Raw genomic sequence first — 19,835 nt, 5'->3', positions numbered from 1 at the left:
CAAGTCAAATTATTTTATTGAACATCGCAACAGTCGATTAACTTCGAGTCTCGCGTTGACTATATTTACTCGCGAATTTATGGTAAATACAGAATTAGAGTCTAAACGAAGTTGCGTTCGGTGCGTAAATACATAAAAGATAAAAATATCTCCTCGAAGGTGGAAAGAGGCGAGAAGAAAGTGAGAGGGAGAGAGAGAGAAAGAGAGAGAGACGTGCACGAGCTCTTTCTAAAAATATTATAAAGAAGCTGCATATAAAGAATGCGTTTTCACCGGCTATTGTCTCGTCCTGTCATTTAAAAATGATTCTGTTTACAGGGGAGTAAGAAAGAAAGAACTGTTCTTTCCTTTCTTCTCCCTGGAGCGACAAAAGATACCGAATTCCCGGATGGCCGAAGTGTTTCCTCTCTCGTGAGCGCAGCTTGCCGCACGATGTGAATTAAGTCGTGGTGCATCAGGTTTATTTGTCTTACCACAAGTACATTATCAAACTCTGAAAATAGCTCTGACCTCCCACGTTTCGTCTGCTGATTTTAAGAAAGCTCGTCGTCGCGCATCTCCTTTATCGCTTTGTAACGAAGTCTCCCTGCGCGTTAAGACGGAACATGTTTCTCGCGTAGGATATTTTTTCTTTTCACCACGATTTCGTCTCTTCTTTCTTGTTGTTAACTCGAATATGATTAACGTGCATAGAGACGGTGTTTCTCCGCGGAGAGACTCGTTGCGAACGAAAAGGATTGAGTGGAAAGAATTCCGCTGTTGTTCGCGAAATCACAAGCGAGGCAGTTCTCTTCCCTTAATTGGGGGAACAACGGACTTGCTAAACGAAAAGTCGAGAGGTCGACGGAACGGTAAAGTCTTCGTGTAACGAGCCTCTCGGCTGAAGGGGAAACGACCACGGAAAGCGTCGTAATGCCCCCACGATGTAGCGATATTCCGCGGTAATTAGGCGTCGCTCGAAGGGATGCGAAACGTGCCAAACGGAGAGACAACGCGTCAAGAAGCGCGGGATTTCTTTCCCTTCGGCACATTTTGTGCGTCGTTAAAACTAGTCGCAATCAGCCGCTGCCTGCTAATTACTCGTTAAAAACCAAGCAGCCATCACGGCTCGTTTTCATATAAAAACATCTCTCTCCTTCCCACTCCTTCCTTACTTCCCTTTCTTCGCCATAGACAAATGATGGAGAACGTCACAGTGCATGTATATCGCGCACGTTGTGTGTGTGTATTATATATACACGGTGTCCCGAAACTCGCGACCTTAATTTTACCGAGTGGCTCTCTGAGCAATTTGGAGACAATTTTTTCTCGGCGAGCATGTGGGGAGGTCATTATTTACGGCGATCGTTTTTAATTTTCAACATATAACGTGTCTACGTAGCCCAAGGCCCAAATTAAGATTCGCGTTAAAGTGAAATCCGCTTGAAATTGATCGAAGAAAAATCATTTTATCGTCCATTTAGCGGCTGGAAATTTAGTTTATGGAAAGCCCCGTTCTTCTTTCGACCGCTTGTATCGCGCGAATTATTGATTCCTCGATATTTCCGCTCGGGAAAACTTGATTGTAAATAACCCAGAGAATTGCCCGAAATTGCTTGAAAGCGCTTCCGGTGAAATTAAGCTTATTGCTGGTTCCGGTTCCACCATGTATACCGTATGATGTTTCCAATCTACGAATCAATCTTTCAACCGTGCATACTTCGAGACCAACCTCGAGTTAGAACAGGCGATTAAAGAGGCAGGAATGTTTGTGTAAATAAATGAATTTCATTTATACGGACGTTTTCGATCGAGCGAATCCCATTCGCGGATCATCAGCGAATCATTCTGCCTTTTATTTTCTCCGTCGGCCGAGGCTTGCGATAGTACCTTCCATCGTTTCGGTACGAAACGCCGGGACGACTGCCAGAAATTTTTAACCGTGTCTGAAATTTTTAACGCCCATGCGCGCGCTGTTTCGGCCTGTTTATTGCTCGACGTGTCGGCTCCGTGATGAAGTAGGCCGTTATTATGGTATCTCCTCCTTATTTCTCATATACGGTCGAGCCCCATTAAATATATATATATATCTTTGGATCTTGAAACTTTTCACGGGAAATTACGACCCTAACTCAAGCTCCCAGTAGTTGTGATCTAATTGTCTACGTCGTGGAAGCTGCATTTGCATTTTCTCACCCGAAGCAAAGAGACGTACACAATGATGGCCGGAGTTTGAGTGTGTGCGTCCCGATCGTAATTAAGCGACTCGAGAACGGGAGAAATGGCAGCCTAACGTCCAGTTATTTTCTACACGTCAATTATAGAATCGCTGTAATGACGTGAGCACAGGATCATTCGCGGCAGCATGATGAGAATAGAAGGAAAGATTTCGAAGGCGGCTTCTTTTTTAAAAGACGTAATATATTTTATTCAGATATTAATGATCCATAAAACATTGTTTATATATGGGGCTATAAACAAATAACTCTCGTCGCTATCATCTAGTCGTGACATAATAAATATCGTTCTGTTCGTTTTACAGAGAGAAAAACGCAGGAAGAGAAGCGCGTCAGGCCTCGAGTGAAAGCTCGACTGATATTTCCATTTCTTTCCGGCTGTCGTAAAGATGGCGTCCTCTATCTTTCTTTCTTTCATTCTTTATCTTTTCCTCGCAATCGTGATGCATTTACGAATGGTACGGGCTGTATCAAGAAATGAGACGTCTAGATCTTTGATATGCATATGCTACAGGCGCTGTCGATGGCGAACCACCAGCGAGACATCGAGCGCAAGAGTGAACTAACCGAGGATAAAGCGCGGGTCGGCCGTTTGATAATTTATTCGACGCGCTCATACGCATATGATCGACTTTGATTTTTGATAGATACACGCGCGTCGCCTACACGACGTTGCGCGAATGGTGAGGTATCGGGAGAAGTGACGAAAGAAATCTGCACAGCACGACGATAGCGGCAAGCTTGGGATTTCTCGTTGTTCAAATCCGCGTTAGAGAGATTACTTGCTGGACCGCCACCGACAGCATTGTTTGGTATCGGGAGATATGTTCATTTATAAATAATTAAAGTGACTTAATCTCTATACTTAATCTACACACACGCATGTGCGACTGCTACGAAAGGAAGTTGTATAAGACGTATCTTTTCCTTTTTCTTATAACAAACGATTTCGCCAACATTCAAGGATTATTTATTTACCGGTATTATCGATGTTATAAAAAATGATCGTCGAAGGAAATCAATCGGTGGCCACTTAAGGTAATGACTGGTAAATAAATAATTCCTGACACTTCGAAGCATTATACCCATCGATGATTCCATTTGGCTAATATTATGTCCTCGAATACCCTCATCTTCGACACTTCGCGATCGAGACGACAAAATAAGCGTTTGTAATTTTAATATGCTCAAAATCGAAGATATGCGAATTCATATAAATATACAATTCCAAGAATTGAGAATCTCGCGATATCGGAAATATCGGAAAGTACCTAGGAACTAGACAAACGGTATTTTAAAATCTAGAAATTCAAGAGTTACAAAATTTAAAGCTCTTACGTATTAACGGTGTATTTCAAGAGGAACAAATGGAAATTACTGGGCGACATTGTAAAGCTTTATAAATCTGCGGATGTGTGTTGAAGATAGTACGTGTGAATTTTCTCGAAATCAAGCTCGCTTAAATACCAAAGAGCTCCAAAAAATTCTTACATTTTTAAAATCTTTTTATTTATTACTATTCGATTATTATTTATCAGCAATTTCAATCGACATAAGAGTGAAATCAAAAGTATCTTTTTAGTAGAACGAACGTTTAGAATGAAATTGAAATAATTAAATGGGCCAAATCCAACACGACTTTTGAGATTATTCTGGTTTCATTTTAATTAAATTGACTTATTCTCTTAATAAAATTCTGCAAGAGCGTGTAAAAAGTCCACAACGGAATCGATATCTTTTTTGTTTCGGGAAGATGATCGATACTCGACTAGCCGGCATAGATCACTGGATCTAGCGATCCTGAATAATTTGTTAGGCAATTAAGCTATATACAAACGGGTGCGTTATCCTTAAAGGAGATCGATATGTCTCGTTGGTTGGCCGGGGAAGACCGTTCCGATGAATATTCTATTTTTCTTCTCTTTTAATTATTTCTTTCCTCTCTTCTTTCACTCCTTTTCTCTTCCTCTCTCGTTTATTCCTTCGCTGATAATGATCCATTGGTCAAGGCCATTACTGTTCCGGAAGTTACTCTCGAGCTCGTGTCAGAATTCAGTTCTAAGGACGAATCCTGTAACAGAGGTAATTAAACAATTATAACTTTGATAATTAATTTTATTAACACATACATATTTTGAGACAAAAGAATTCGGTATAGGAAATAAAAGTAAAAAAAAAAAATTATTTATAGAATATCTTGAGATTTAAGCTTTTTATATATTCATACTTGTCAAGTGTGTAAACACTCAAAGTGTTTTATCCTTTTATTTTTATATGTTTTACTCAACGTTAATATAAAATGAAAACCAGAAAATTTCTAGGAAATATTGGGGGATTTTGAAATCTGAATTCGAGATTCGTTCGCAAATGTCGGCAGAAATTGGAGTGGTGTGATTTATCGAGCGGGGAAAAAAAAAAGTATCGCGACGACATCATCTCCGTCGTCGCCGTTGTCGTCGTCTTCGTTGGCGCCGACAACACCGATTTACGACACCGCCGTTAATATGCACCCGAGAAGAACGATTCTCCCTCGTGGATGACTGCTTTTAACTGTTGTGCGAGAGTAGGACCGGTCATTAAGGCCGCCATGCTGGATCCATTACGATCTTTACGCTCTTTACGATCCTCACCATGAGATACGTGGTCTACGACGCTGTTTCCGTCATCGTGTGACACGATGTGATCCGATTTTGTGCGTCTCTGGCTCGGCGGTCTATTTACCGGTGAATAAAATATGTTTGTCTCTTTTTCTCATTTGCAGGATTGAGTAATAACTAGTTCTTCAGTTAAAAGCCAAGTTAAAAAGTTAAAAATTGAATCGTTTTTAACTTAATGTGGTCTATTTCAAATGAGCTGACTTTTAACTTAAACTAGATAATTTAAAATGCCTTAATTCTAACTTAATTAACATTTTTATATTAAGTTAAAATAACTGATCAATATATTAAAATTTTTTCGGGCTGCTCCCTTCGACCTTTTTTCAAAGAAGATTACTTCCTTTCGACTTCAATCACGAGTTCGGACGCATTTTGCGTAAGAGCCTGCGGTCATGTGAAGAGCTTACCAATTCTATTCCCATTAATTCTTTTTTCAAAAGCCCCCGTCGATTTTCAGGCTGTATAGCGAGAGACGGGAGCTTGAAAGGAATTACTTACAATACTGAGAGCATGCATGATGCACGCCTGCGTGGTGTTCTCTACGTGGATCAATTCGTCGCAGTCCTCGTGATCCAAGCCGTTGACGTCGGATCGAATCTTGATCGGCGACAGAGCCGCTTCGTTGTCCGTTGACTTGCCACTGTCAGGGGACGGTATTAACTCGTGTCCATCAAGCTCCTCTTCCTCCGCGCGCTCCTCGCAGTCCGTAGCCTTGATTTCCTGTCATAGATCCCGTAGATCAGTACCGGCGCGCAGAGATTATCGCGGACGGAAAACCGATTAACGAACGTATCCGTCGGCTCAAACGCGGGATCATTTATCCTCGAAAGGAAGCGCGCAGCGATCGCCGCGGGAAATTGTAATGATGTCGCGCGCCGCCGGGATTTTGTCAGTTAACGAGCGCGACGCCTCGTAATTATCGCCAGAGAGAGAGAGAGAGAGGAAAGGGTTTTATTCTCGATAAAAACATTATACGTGTAAAATTTCGACAAGGTGACATTTTTGATCACAATTCAAACGGATGTTCGGGTCGAAATTTCGATGGTATTCTGACGCTCTTAAAGTTATTTTGCGCCAGCTTAGATAGAAGAATGAAAACCTATTTTGACGAAAATAATACTTATTAATTCTTCTCTTGAATCTATAATTGTGCAGATTTAATTTTGATGCTACTATAAGATAGCCTATCCTGACGCTAAAATAGGGAAAACGGAAATTTGAGACACCATCGGGGTCGCAGAGCAGAATTATATTACTAGAATTGAAATTGTGAACTAATTTTGCTCTCTTGAATTCTATACGGAGAAAAAGATTTCTCCGGATTTAATCGAATTTTTCGCATTGGTACAAATTTGCCGTTTGGAATGGAGCAAATAAGCGAACGTTTGACTCAACAAACAAGATTGTTCGGTTTCTCAAACAATAAATATCTTTACATCAAATAACATATTTCTTTTGTATTAACGTAGAGCCCAGGTTTCGACTCGGGCATACGCTTATAATAACTGTCGCGATGTCAAGCGTCGAAGAATAATACACTATTTCAAAAGGCGGGCTTTGTTTGAACAATGACGCGTATTCAATACGCGCGCACACACACACACACACACACACACAACATCGTGCCTGTGAAACTAAATAAATCTCGCGAGTGAATCGCACTTCTCTATTAATCACCGATGCGCTGAATTTCGCGGAATCGTAACGCGATTCAATTCGAGCAGTCTTTCATCGACGAAAGATCGCCGGGCGATGCTATCTGCTCTCAATATCCCCGGTGCAGGGGGCGCGTGCACCGCGGCGAAACCTCGAGGAAACGCGAATTGCGTGTTTCCGGGATATTAAAAAAAAATAAATAAAAAAAAATAGAAAAAAGGTCAGAAGTACGATTTTTCGGCGTTGCTATCTGTTGATGGGAAAACTGTTAAGGGGAGATGATGGGCGAGTGAAGGGAAAATGCCATCACCCGAGGGGGCACGGAAAAATATTACTTCGTCATATATTTCTCTGTCGATACGTCAAAGCCAGAGTTAGCCTCGATGGAATCGACGTGTTCCGCGTCGGTCACTAGGGTTGCTTTTGCTGAGTGCAAGCACGCCCCTCGCCCCCGCTTCCGCACAACTTCGTAGAAATTGTGTACGTCAAGCGTCATCGGGAAGAACTGTCTGCGTCGTCGTCCACCTCGTCGACATCGTCGACGTCGTTCACAGATGTATCTCGTGTCTCAGGCAACGCGAGGCGTCGCGACGTCTCTTTGTCGCCCGGAGTGTCCTCTCGACCGCGCGCCGATAAATTTGACGGAAAATCGCGCGCGTTGATTGGGCGACGTGGGAAAGCGGAGGTGCGAAGGATGGATTTAAAGAAGGATAATTAATTCGGTGAGAAGGATCCGCGGGAGGAGTCGCGTCGATACCGTATTCGAGTAAGTAATTTAATCGTCGGTTGGTATTCGAAAGCGAATTAATTAACGGAAGTGAGAGAATGTTACTTATTTCAGTGGTGATCGGCCCTCGTCGAACCGTATCAGATAATTACGCATCCAGGAAGGAGGACGGCGGGGGGGGGGGATAGAGTCGAATACTTCCGTAAATTCACATTTTAATTATCCGAAAAATGCGCGCACGCGCTCGCTCGCGCGTCAGCGGTAAAACAATTCCGGTAATTCGTTAATTAGTTGCTGACAAATAGACCGAACGTGAGTTGACCCGCAAAAAAGGAATCTCTCCGGCGGATATCGCGCGATGTCGCGATTAATCGCGGACATGTTGCGTTAATAACGAATATAAAACGCGATTCGCGAGAGGTAACGCGACACGGGCTAACGCGCTCGTTAATTCACCGCGCGATCATTTACGCGCTGTAAGTAAATAATAACGCAACGTAATTGCGTATAATTAGAAAGCGCAAGAATAAATCGATATTTATTAATCACGGGACAAAATGACTCGCGATATAAAATAAATCGCATTGACGTGCACACGCGTGCGCGGAGAGCATCGAAATTACACAGACGACTGATAATTTCGATCACATTTCGCCGGTGAAATGTGGGTCAACGACAAGACGAGACTTCCGAGCTCGTGCTCCGAGGGATGCATGTAGCACCCCTTCGCCGCTTCTAAAAGGCGAAAGTTGTTGATCCTTCGGTCCGGGTCGCATAGTTTCGCGAAATATCGCGGAGCGACGCTGCCATGAATGATAAAGTTCCGATAGGAGGTAAGATTCGGGATAAAATATCAAAAAAAGAAGAAGAGAGAGAGAGGGAGGGAGAGAGAAATGGAACTATAATTTTAAAAGCTCGGAAAAAACGGGTCTTCCTCAACTTTTCTGGGAATTTCTACGGTTTTTATCCCAAGGATAGGAAAATTCGTCCCGAAATATTCGCGTGTGTCCGGTTAAAACCTGCTACATCGACTTTTTTCCCGTAAAGAAGGTATGAAACCAAAAAAACAAAAAAAAAAGTAGAAAAGTCCGCAGAAAAACTGGAGAAAAGCCCGGTTTTCCCGAGGTTTGAAACCATAGATAGAGCAGAGTGCTGACCTGGAAATCTTGCGGGGAAGGCGACGACTCCTTCGGCTGGTCGAGGCTAGGACTTCGCGCCGGGCTCGCCGTTCTTGTGCCCAGCTCGTAGATGTTGATCATGTGGGCCGCCTGTGCGTGGACCATCAGCTCCCAAGCGCTCAGGAAGGAAAGCTTGCAGAGGACGCAGAGCAGCGACGTCGTCGAGTCTCCTGTTCGCGCGTGAGCCGGAAGGCGATAAATAAGTTAAGGACATCGAGAAATCGCGCGGCGAGCCGAACGATACGAGACAAAAACTCCGTGGAAACGTTTCCTCCCCCTTTCCCCCCTCCGGCCTCGCGATCGTTCATCGCGCGACAGATAAATTGCGGGTCGCCCGACGGACTTCCCGACAAGTTTCCGAGCGTGTCGCGTGCGGTACATACTAAAGGTGCACCGTGAAAGCGCCGGGAATCGCTCCGCCGGAGGAGAACGAATCCTCCGGCTGATTCGAATGTTCCGTAATAATTCGCATAGAAGTTTCTCAGGACTTTCCCAGAAGCGGCATAGATTCCGATCGGAACAGTAAGTCGCGATAAGTTAATTAAAATTCGACCTGTAACATGATTTCGCCTCGTTTCGTCCTTCCTTTAGCTCGTCCGGGTTGAAGTCGCCGTGTGTGAGGTGGAAAGAAAGAGCAGGGGGAAGAAAAGAGCACACATATAAAAGTTTGACGAAGTGAGAACCGCCCTTCGATTATTTAGACAAAGCGTTTGCGATCGCAGTGCGTCGCGCCGAAGCGATATCCGCGAGAAGTTGTCGGAATCGACCCCGCGCGAGCGAAGTCGACGAATTAATCTGATCGCCGTGTAAAACCGACGGGGAGATAAACTGGACAGATTAATCATACTAATTCTGGATCTTCCGGTGGGATTCGGAGCGCGTTTACGTACCGGAAGGAGACGCTTCGAAGTTTATTTCGAGTACATACTTGGGGCGGCTCCGTTGAAGGTGTGACATTTACATGTGAACCGCAACTTGCAATAGTTGCGCTTGTGCTCCAACAGCTCCCCGAGTTCCGTGAACATCTCCCTGCAGTTGCCGCAGATCAGTATGTCCGGATTGCCTACAACATACCTCCGATTAAAACTAACCTTCATCGCCCGGTGAGGAAGAGTGACGGTAGCACGATTGCGAGGGTGAATTGAGAACAAAAAAATTCGTATCGGCTTCTTTGACGTTCAACCAAGAAGAAGGGCCAATGGAGCCACCACGGAGCCTTTTTATTATTGGTCCTCGCTGTAAGTCACGAACCTCGTTTCTACGATCATCGCCTCGTGCGGTCAGTGATTGATGATCGGTGCACAAGACAGGATGTAGAACGAGCCGAGACCGGCGACCTTAACATGTTGACTGCTGAGCTGGCTTTCATTGATTGTAACAAAAGTCTAACTGATAATTGAAATACTAAAAATACGGTGGAGGAAAAAGCTGTATTTTAAAGACCCTCTGTTTACATTTTGTATAATAACTCAGTCAACGATCAATATTTTTAATTGAGAACTACACGATTACATTCGTCGAAGCGTAGCTCAATTGATTCTAAATCCGAAGCTATGAAACGTTTGTTACTTTATATCTAGCTTAAATAAGACAAGGCAGTGCCGGCGGCCATCACGGCGCTCAACGTGTTAACGAGAGAGGAGGAAGCGAGACTCTCAGGATCGACGATCGAACTCGAAGGGATTCGTTGGGCGTCGGTGACGTCACGTAGCTTGAAACGCGAGCACTTACTGTATACTTTAAGTTGATTCAAGTCGGGCACTGTGCTGGTGTTCGCCGTCGGTTGCTGTTTCTGCAGCTTCGGATGCTGCGCTCGTGTCGGTGGCATCAGGCGCGGTCGCTTCAATGGCGGCGCCAAGCGTGGTGGAAATGCGGTCGACGCGTAGTAACTGCAAGTACAGGAACATTTTGCAAAATACACGTAATACGCGCGCGCGTGTACGTGTGTGTGTGTGTGTGCGCGCACGTGTCACGTCAGATCGGTAAACACAGCGTCTCGGAACTATTGTGTTATCGTTCGGCTGCGAGAGATGAAATTAACAGAGAGCGACGAGTGTGTTTCGATATATCGCGGCGTGACTAGGCATTTGACATGGAGAGTTTAAAAGAGACGTCGGCCAATTAAATTTCGTGGGCGAGGACGCTTTCGGGGATTGTATTAACTAATGGCAACGCGTTGTTATGCGTTCTCTCTCTCTCTCTCTCTCTCTTGGTTCTGTCGTTTGAACGCGTCGATTCGCGGGCGCCGCTCGCTCGCTCGCTTTTCCGTCAACAATCGCGTCATCGACGACCTTGCAAATGAGCAATTGTCGAATAAATCGCATTCGCAAACGAGCGCGCTTCTTTAAGTGCATTTGGAGACGCGGCGGAATAAATGCGCGGCATTAGACACGGTTTACAGACTGTCGGGAATTCCGCCGCGAGAGCATCTTCCAAGAGCTTCCCTTTGTCGCGATATGTAAGAAAAAACAAGAGGGCAGAGGTGGATAAAGAGAAAACGAGAGAACAAGGAGAGAGCACGGCAATGGAGCGTCGCGTATCGCTTTTATTTTGTATGAAGAAAAAAAAATGTCCATTCTCCTCCGGCGAAACCTTCGCCGCTTTGTTTAACGGAAAGAGGGAATATCTCTTAAAAGAAGTTATGCCCGTGTTCCCCCACTCGCGGGAAAGATTTATAAGTCGAGTGCATTTGTTGCGAATTAAATAAAAGAGCGCTGAACATTCGCATGCGCTCAATTCGTCGGCGATAAATTTTCACTTCGACTAAATTTAAACGCCGATGGCCGCTGCAAAGCACGTGACTTACTTTATTCCGCGAGCGGCTCTATCGTCTTATAAAGAAATATTTCTCGATGACGGCTTGCAATTTTGTAATTTTATAGGAGCTACATAAAGTTGGATGCGCCGATATATTCGCAGAGGGGATATTTGTCTCTTTACCGTCCAAGCGAAGCTCTCCGCCGGCGACGGTCGAAATTCTTCTTCTTCAAAAAAAAATTGCGGCTGTCCGATCGTTAATACACGTATATCGTTTGTTGCTTTCGCGGTGTGTCAATTATCGTCGTCATCTCCGTCGTCTGGTTTCACGAAGAATTTCGCTAAAATTGGAAAGCGTCGGCTTTAAGGAAGCCGAAGCGATTGTTGCTTTAAAAGCTTCGAAGGTGGAGGCGCGCAGTAAAATAAATTAGGTTTGAATAATTCAAGATTGTATCCGGTAATGCGGTCCCCGCAAATTAAGATCGAGTTACCCTGGGATTTTTCCTTTGGGAGAGAAAGAAAGAGAGAGAGAGAGAGAGTGAGAAAGAGAGAGCATTTCTTCGCGGGCCGATATATTAAATGTACGTATCGCGTAACCTCGAGTTCATTTAATACTGCGTCTAAAATAATTATACGTCTGTAATTCGCGATACGCTCCAATCTGCTGTTTAATTCAATGCCGAATCAATACAATCGCCGTATCGAATGAGCGGACACGTTAAATAATTCATTCATTTATTCATGCGTGTTTGTTTTACGCGTAAGTGCAATTATGCAATTAGGTAAACTGTGTATTGAACACTATTAGATGATTATTAGGTGAGTGAGGAACTGTCCGATAAAGAAACAAGTGAACAGATCAAATCGGGTACGTAAGAGAGAGAGAGAGAGAGAGAGAGAGAGAGAGAGAGAGAGATAGAGAGATAGAGAGCAAGCGTTACGTATCGCACAATGATATATAGCCGAAACTATTTCGATAACTTTGAAGATTGTTCTACTGTTAGAATAACAATCGTATATCACAATTATAGACCCTTATTAATAGCATTAATATTAACTGCTTGAAACTTGTCTCAAGTGAAAATTACTCAGATTTCAGTTTAAAATTAGACACGAGCTTTTCCAAATGGAATCGCGACTGCGAACAAAACGTCACGTACATTACACGTTTCGACTGAAAAATTCCGACCTCCGAAGCTAAATTCAGCTGCGAGTATTTCATAGTGAGACAGGTAACGACTATTAACGACGAGCCGTAGTATATCATGAGCAATCGGTGATTGTGTGTTAACGCGTTAAATACTTATCGCGACATCGACGAGATACGAAACATCGCGACGGTCATAATACATGAACGGATTTCGCTCGCACGGTTACCCCGACCATTTTACGGTATCGCGATGCGGAATGTACGCACGCGATTTTACGACGTCAGAACCCGTGGCTGCCATAAATACCGGAGATGCGGGCACACGAATGCCTCCGTTTGCGCTCCTTTTTATTACGAACGCGCTTTTCGCGTCGCTTTTCATTGGCTTCGCGAATGCGCGTTTCACGTTTCGAAAAATTTCGGGAGTGCGCCGACGTATCGCGGACACTTCCTCTTTTATCGCCCCCTTTTCCCCCCTTAGAGTCCGCCGAATCACGCGATGAAGCGATTACAGTAACAACCGTCACGGTTTGCGTGATAAATTAATAAATTACTTCTCGAAGCGACGCACGGACCTGATCGCTTGAACGGGATTTAAATTCATCCCTTCCGTAACTCGTGCGGTGTATCTTTGAAGTCTCGAAATTTTCGCCGTGATTCTCGCAAATTGGACAAATGAGTGGTGATAAATCAACTCAATGATATTGGAGAACGTATTCGGGTCATTCGCGGATATAAAAGTCTGATTAAATTAATATTACGATGTTGGATACTAATCCATTTCCTGTGAGGCTTCTAATTGCCATGATGGACATAAATGGGTTAGTGTCGAACATCAGGTGGATCTTGTATCAATAAGTTCCGCTGTAGCGAACCATCTGACAAATAATGCAATCTGACGTATTTCAATTCTTATTCCTCTCGCCCTGACCTAACTAATTAATTTAATATACCAAATCTCTCTTTCTCTCTCTCTCTCTCTCCCTCTCTCTCTCTCTCTCTCTCTCTCTCGCCCGATGCAAGGTGCAATTTCGCGCTGGCGCGATCTGCAAAAGCGGCTTCAAACGAAATACACCTTATCGCGATCGCGACGTGTCTATCATCGTTGCTGTTATCATTTCGCCGCCGTTACATTTATTTATCGCTTTGCCGCCCATTTGTTGCAACGCTACCATTAGTTGCTGTCACTCATAAAAGGTTGCACGTGCGTAAAAAATGTCAGTATGAAGTGGAAAAGTGGAAGGCGGACGGCGGGATAGAGAGGGGAGAGGGAGAGGGCAGAGGGAGGTGGAATTGGAGGGTTACGAATGGCCTCGTTACGGTATAGAATTATGACGTCGGTTATGAGAGACGCAATAATTGCGGGAAAACGCCGACCTGGCCACCGACAGAAATATTATTTATGGCTCCGAGGGGGTGAGCGCAAATCGTGATACTTGCGATAGTAAAATATGACCGGCTGGTTTTGTCCGCTGGAGCATACATTGTGACGATGTCTTAATGGTTTCCGATAAAAAAAAAAGAAACATGATTTATTAGCGTTAAAGTAATTAAAAACGAGAAGTTTAGCAACTTAGCGCCGGCATGGCGAGATTTACTAGAGGCGTCTCCAAAATTGACGAGAAAATAATTGATTTCGCGTGGAAAAATGAAGAAAAAACCTCGCGGTAGATTTCGTTTCGCAGTGTTGAAATGAATTTGTCCAAATTATTCGGACCTTTTTATGGAAAAGAAAAAACACTGTAAAATTAAGGTTACACCAAGGTGAGAGTTTAAAAACCCTCTTTTCCCGATGAGTAGATAGTTCAATGTTCTAAGAGTAATATGAAATTTATGCCGAACTAAAATTCAAAATGGAAAATCGCTTCGAAGCGGTCACTCGAGGGTGGAAAACAGTTTGAGCTGCCGCAGATATCGCTGTCTGCATTTTCAGCACGGAGAATCTATATCCTTACTGCGGATTACGAAGATAATGGATATTTTTATTGACCCTCACACGCACTTGATGGTGAGAAGATTGATTCGACGCGCCCGGGATGATCGCGGGGACGTGTGAGCGAAGGAGGCTCGATTGATCAAAGGACAGCGGAGGCTGCAAAAAATCGACGCTGATGAGAAGAGGGATGAAGAACACGAGCGAAGGTACGAGTGAAAATTTCCAAGTTACCTCGCGAAAGGTCGTTTTCCCGAAACAGCATTTTTCCGAGCGGTGCGAATGACAACTCGAGCAAAAATCCTCCGAGGTAGAGTTCAGGCTGCGCCACATACGTGATTGACGCGCACGTACACAGTGCATGAAGCGCAGGTAGCTGAGCCGAGTTTTCGACAACCGTCGGTACTAATTTGTCGGACGGCGCGGAAGAGGAAGTGAAAGTTGCGGCGCTGTTTAAGCTTATCGTTGCACGCACGCGATTCAGCTTTGTTTCCAGTTACCTTCAGATAAAAGGACAAATCTTGGCTCCCGCTGCGTCGTAGAATTAAAGGTGTAACACGGAGTCGAAATTTCGACACGTGTAAATCGTCGACGACGATATTCGAAAAATTCACAATTCCTATCTGCGTCAGTGAGACAGTGCAGATAACATTTGATTGTCAGCGATAAATCGTCGATTAATCAGGGATTAATCAGAGGCGAGAGTCACCCGGTGGAGTAATTATCGGTTAGCCCGGGGACGGAAACCCCGTTAGACCAGGTAGGACACCTCGGGCGATCTCGGTCGGGTCTCGCGCGCATGTGTCTACAAAATATACATTATTTATATTTAATTTGCGCGGTCACGCGATAGAATCGGGGCGCGTACAACGCGGGGGAAGGCGGCCGATGCCTTTTGTAGTAACAGGGTAAGCCTATTAGCTTGCGCGTCCGTCTGTACATCCGTGCCGGTCGTGTGACAGCTTGCCGCGCCGAATGAATTTTAATGAAATCCAGTGTTAGAGGGAGCGAGCCGGCCACGCCGCACCCCCGGGCTGAATTTATTCGACAAATTCGAGAGCTCCCTCCCGCGTTGTCTAATCTGAATACATGCATATCCGAGAGCCGCGTATATATAAAGTGGAGACGCGACGTCGCCGTCATTTTTCGCCGCCGACGTTGCCGTCCAGTCCGCGGGAGATTGACCGTCTGTCCGTTTGAAACCGCGGGCTTCGTGGAATATGAAATCACGCGGAACACATCGCCGATGCGAGCGCGTACTTTCGCGGGATTTCGCGCGAGGCTTCGCGAAAAGATCGCAAAAATCATGAGACGAGATCTCCGGGGCACGAAGGAGGGGTGAATGGAGGGATGGGCGAGGTAACGACGGAAGAAACGGGCCGCCACCGCGGGAGATACGTCGAAAACAAATAATTGTCAGGCCTGCCCGTCGGAAGACCAATGGTCGACGTCTGTCCGACGGGGAGGGGGGGAGGGTAAAGGGGGCTTTAGTCCTTGATGAAAAACCCGTCGATTTATTGATCGAGCTTTTCGTCCTTAAGCGCGGAGCGCTCTCGCTCCTCGCATTACCGCTCTCCTGCTCCACCGGCGAGCGGCGGGATTCCCCGGGAACTTTAAATTCAGATTGGATCGCGCCCGTTCTTTCAAGTGAAACGCGCGGCTCACTCAGTTTTGTGCATTCGGTCACGCGCAAACGCGCATTAAAGGCGGATCACCGATGAAAACGGAGGACGGCGATAAATATTCCGCGCTCGGCGCGCGCTCGCCAAAGTCTTCCACTCGGTGCTTAAACCGCGGAAAGCAGCGGACGATTTCTTTCGGCGCGAGTCCCGCGCAAATAAGAACGCGGGAGGAATTGCGTGTAACGCATCGCGTGAACGTTCGCCCTCCTCGTTTCTCTCTTCTCACAGATATAATTTGAGAATTATATCGTACAAATTATGTTCCAAATTTCCGCGCCCACCACGGCGGAATAATATTTTCGCGCGAGAAGTAGTTAAATTATTAATACAGGTCACGGTTGATAAAAAGACGGTGAGGAGAATATATGTGGAGAAGAGACAGAGAGGGAGAATGCGTGTGTGTGTGTGTATATATATGTGTGTAATTTCGATGCCCATTTGCGGGCGTGCGCGTGGAAGCAGTATTATTACAATCGATTTTGCATTATACTCGTCGCCGTCTACCACACTTCGTTGCGCGAATATTAATGCCGCAATTAATTTCGCTTAAAGCATAAATTGCGATGGAATATATTTCGGATTTTTCGGGAAAGCCAAATTATGCGGACTGACCAACAATAGTGTGCTGGCATTGACCCTCTCTCTCTCTCTCTCTTTCTCTGTTCTCTTTTTATTCCCGATGCCATTAATTCGGCACGATGTTTCGATTAAATTGCAGTCTAAACGCGAAGAAGTGAAAAGCGTTTTGTGCGTTTGACGCGTCGCCAATTACGCGAGACGTCAAAATAATGAAGGTGGATCGCGTTTTCCACAATTGCCAGCTGCCAATTATGGCTTTTCGCGGCCGTGTTGGCCGCCCCTTTCCGCGCCGATATTAATAAATCGTCATTGTTGAAATTGTTGTTGCATTGTCGCCGCGATGACCGAGGTTAGCGCGGATTTTGACGTTGAAATTTTCACGAAATTACCGATACGTCGTATACGCGCGGGTAATGCGTACGACGCAATTACACAATAAAATTACCGAATGTCGGATGCATAAGAATATTAATTCGATCGATCAGCACATATATCCGCCCCTGTAACATGATAGCCACGAAACACAGACTTCCTACGCGCGCGTGTCTGTAGTTAAAACGTAACTTTCTTCCGTCTGTAGTCGAAAATTGTACGGTGAGGTACGTCATGTTAAAAGACTACGCTCTGGCTAAACTTTATTTACAGATTCTGTAACCAATATAAAAGTCAATGTTCCCTTAACAACAATTCACGACATCTTGCTGCGAGATAAAAGGAAAGATACGGAGATAAACAATATTGCTCCCTCCCTTCCTCTCTCTCTCTCTCTCTTTCTCGAAATTTAACTCAAAACGCCAATATCCGGCCGCGCTAAACGAGTAGCGCATTGCCCCCCGTCTGTGTACGTACGTCGCCGAATTAATTGCACGAACGGACAAACACGGAACGGAAAATTCGGAATGGCGGCGGAGGGAGAAGTTTCGGGGGGAGCGCGATGCGCGGCCGTTTCCTTTTCACGGGGAGAAACTTTCGGCGTTTAAATTCAGCTGCGGTTTCTCGGGACGATTAAAGACGTCGATCGTAAATTATCTTGGCGGTCATTAACAGTCCGAAATGCCATTTCGCGAGGCCCATCCAATAGTACGTTGAATTCCGTATTAATTTAAGATTGATAAAACAAACCGATCGAGTCGATGTAATGGCAGGCAACGTGTCAGGTGTCGCGTTCGTCGAATGGAAAAGCTCAATCTCGGCAAAATTGCCTTCCTACCTGTCCATCCTTCTTCCGCGTTACAATACTCTTCATTGCTAGTTGTGGCATATCGAGAATACGTGTACGGAAACATCGTCGAATACGTCTCGCAACGAAACAACGCGTGTCGCGATATTAATCGTAAAATTTTGTTTTTCTTGATCAGCAGTTAATAACACGTTGGAAATTACGGACGCCGGACAGCGAATGAAGATCAAAAGCGCGCTGCTGCATTTGCGGGTTCCGTTGCGTATGGCTGCAGATTCATATTTGCATAAATCGGGCACGGCTTGTGAAAACAAATTAAATATAGAAGCGCATCGCTGGTTTTTAGCTTTCGCAAACGCGAATGTCGAATGCGTTTTACATTTTTCAAAGGGACGATGCCATGTAACATCACCGCCGTAACTTGATTGGCGTCGCAGCGTCGATTTCAAAGTTGATAATTGACTCGCTCGCGAAAGCTCGACCGACCGACCAGGTACATATTCACAGGTTCCGCGTTCTTTTGGCTTCCGCTCGCAGTTATAATATTTCGAATGTTTTTGATGCCGAGAGACTGACGGATAACCGCGTTATGCGACTATGAGTAAAAATGAAATGAGTGAAAAGTCCGTAAAAAAGGTCGAGGAAAAAAAAAACAAATAAAATTGACAGAATACGGTTGGTGGGGAAAGTAATTCACGTTAGAAGCGAAACAAGCCCGAGGATCGCACAATAATTCCTTGCTTTTATAAACACGACTCAGAGTTCTGAAAGTAACGGAAGTAATGCACAAGTACAAGCAGATAAAAAAAATGTAAGCGAGAGAAGCATGCTCATAAATACATTTAAATACAAGAGAAGATTCAGGCTAATAACTGCTGCGAACTTTAAAGTAAGGAATCTGGCCGTCATAGTAACGGAACATAGAAAGGTATTTCACACGCAAGATAAAATGTTTCGAGATAATTGCCAAGTATTCGGCAAAAATTATATTCGCTTTATTATATCTTTCTTATTCTCCAGATATAATTTCCTAGGTGTAAAATATTTCCCCAAGGTGTTTCGCGGATCGGTCTTCTCGCGGAAGCGTCTTCGACGAGGCGACAATTGTGGACGGCAACTCGGCTGACGTTGCGCGCGCGTTTTATATAAAGTGTCGTCGAAAATTATAATGGGAAGTCACGATTCTCGTCGGTTATTTTATAATAACGGCATTCTCACTTCCGCACGTGGCGCGGGATTAATTTCAGGCGACGGCGGTGGCGGCGACGCTTAATTTGACGCGGGTAGGACGTGCATTAAACGTTGCACGATCCATGCACTTAATGCACATCGATGGGAATCGAGCGTTTAGGCCGACGCGACGCCGACGTCCTGACATCGAGGGTCAAGGGACATATCGCTGGCACGCGATTAAGCCCTCGAAGTCGCGAAGGCGTCTTGAGGGACGATCGTTCCTAATTAATCTTCCCCGGTCCGATGCGTCGGAGCGTCCAAATCAGATGCCAAATTAAATACGACGTGAAATCGTTGGCCGAGGTGAGAGTAATGGTTGATATAAATAAATAATTGGCTGACGCGCTGGGAAGGAGGGAGAAAGAGAGAGAGACAGAAAGGGAAGGAGTGGTGAATGAGTGAGCGAGTGAGTGGGAGCGAGTAAGAGAATAAGTGGAATACTTGGTCGAGTCATAAATAACTTCCGACGAAGGTAGCGGATATTTACTTTCTGAGAGTGAATTATAAAAGCAAGCCCGTCGTTCGTTCTATGGTGATAGAAAAGGAAGTAATTAATGAAAAAAGCGTGGCTTTTAAAATACAAGGGAAAGAGAAAAGGAGGATTCGACGGGGAATTCACTGAGATTCGATCCGATTAAGCGGCAATTGTCCTGGGGACCATGATGATCTCTAAGAAATTCAGGATTTTCCGAAGAGAGGGGAAGCAAACAGGATCGATCGCTTAAATGCACTCGAAATCGAATTGTTCGAGAAACCAGAGCTCGTCAAGCGCGGGATCTACAATTTGGCGTAGATTTCATCAGGGTACTTCGCGTTATCGGCGCCCGATGATTCCCTTGTTAGACGTAAATAACCGCGTCTGCGACTTATCGCCGAGATCGATCGTG

The 19,835-nt window shown here is 44.9% G+C and overlaps 1 protein-coding gene across 7 annotated transcripts in view; it reads right to left on the bottom strand.

The window, feature by feature from the left end:
- Positions 1-2,379: 2,379 nt before the first annotated feature.
- LOC106746598 overlaps positions 2,380-19,835 on the bottom strand; it is a 230,760-nt gene continuing 213,304 nt past the window's right edge. For all 7 annotated transcript variants that reach the window (XM_014623364.1, XM_014623356.1, XM_014623373.1 and 4 more), the window contains 5 exons: positions 10,166-10,323; positions 9,363-9,497; positions 8,414-8,604; positions 5,372-5,593; positions 2,380-4,287 (listed from right to left, as the gene is read on the bottom strand). In XM_014623364.1, coding sequence (XP_014478850.1) covers positions 4,192-4,287; positions 5,372-5,593; positions 8,414-8,604; positions 9,363-9,497; positions 10,166-10,323 — 802 coding nt within the window. In that variant the 3' untranslated portion in view covers positions 2,380-4,191. The remainder of the gene's footprint in view (positions 4,288-5,371; positions 5,594-8,413; positions 8,605-9,362; positions 9,498-10,165; positions 10,324-19,835) is intronic.

The sequence above is a fragment of the Dinoponera quadriceps genome, unplaced genomic scaffold (genome assembly GCF_001313825.1).
Source record: "Dinoponera quadriceps isolate SergipeBrazil2010 unplaced genomic scaffold, ASM131382v1 scaffold192, whole genome shotgun sequence".
NCBI lineage: Eukaryota > Metazoa > Arthropoda > Insecta > Hymenoptera > Formicidae > Dinoponera > Dinoponera quadriceps.
Note: the sequence above shows the minus strand (reverse complement) of the source record. Positions and strands in the feature narration are given on the sequence as shown.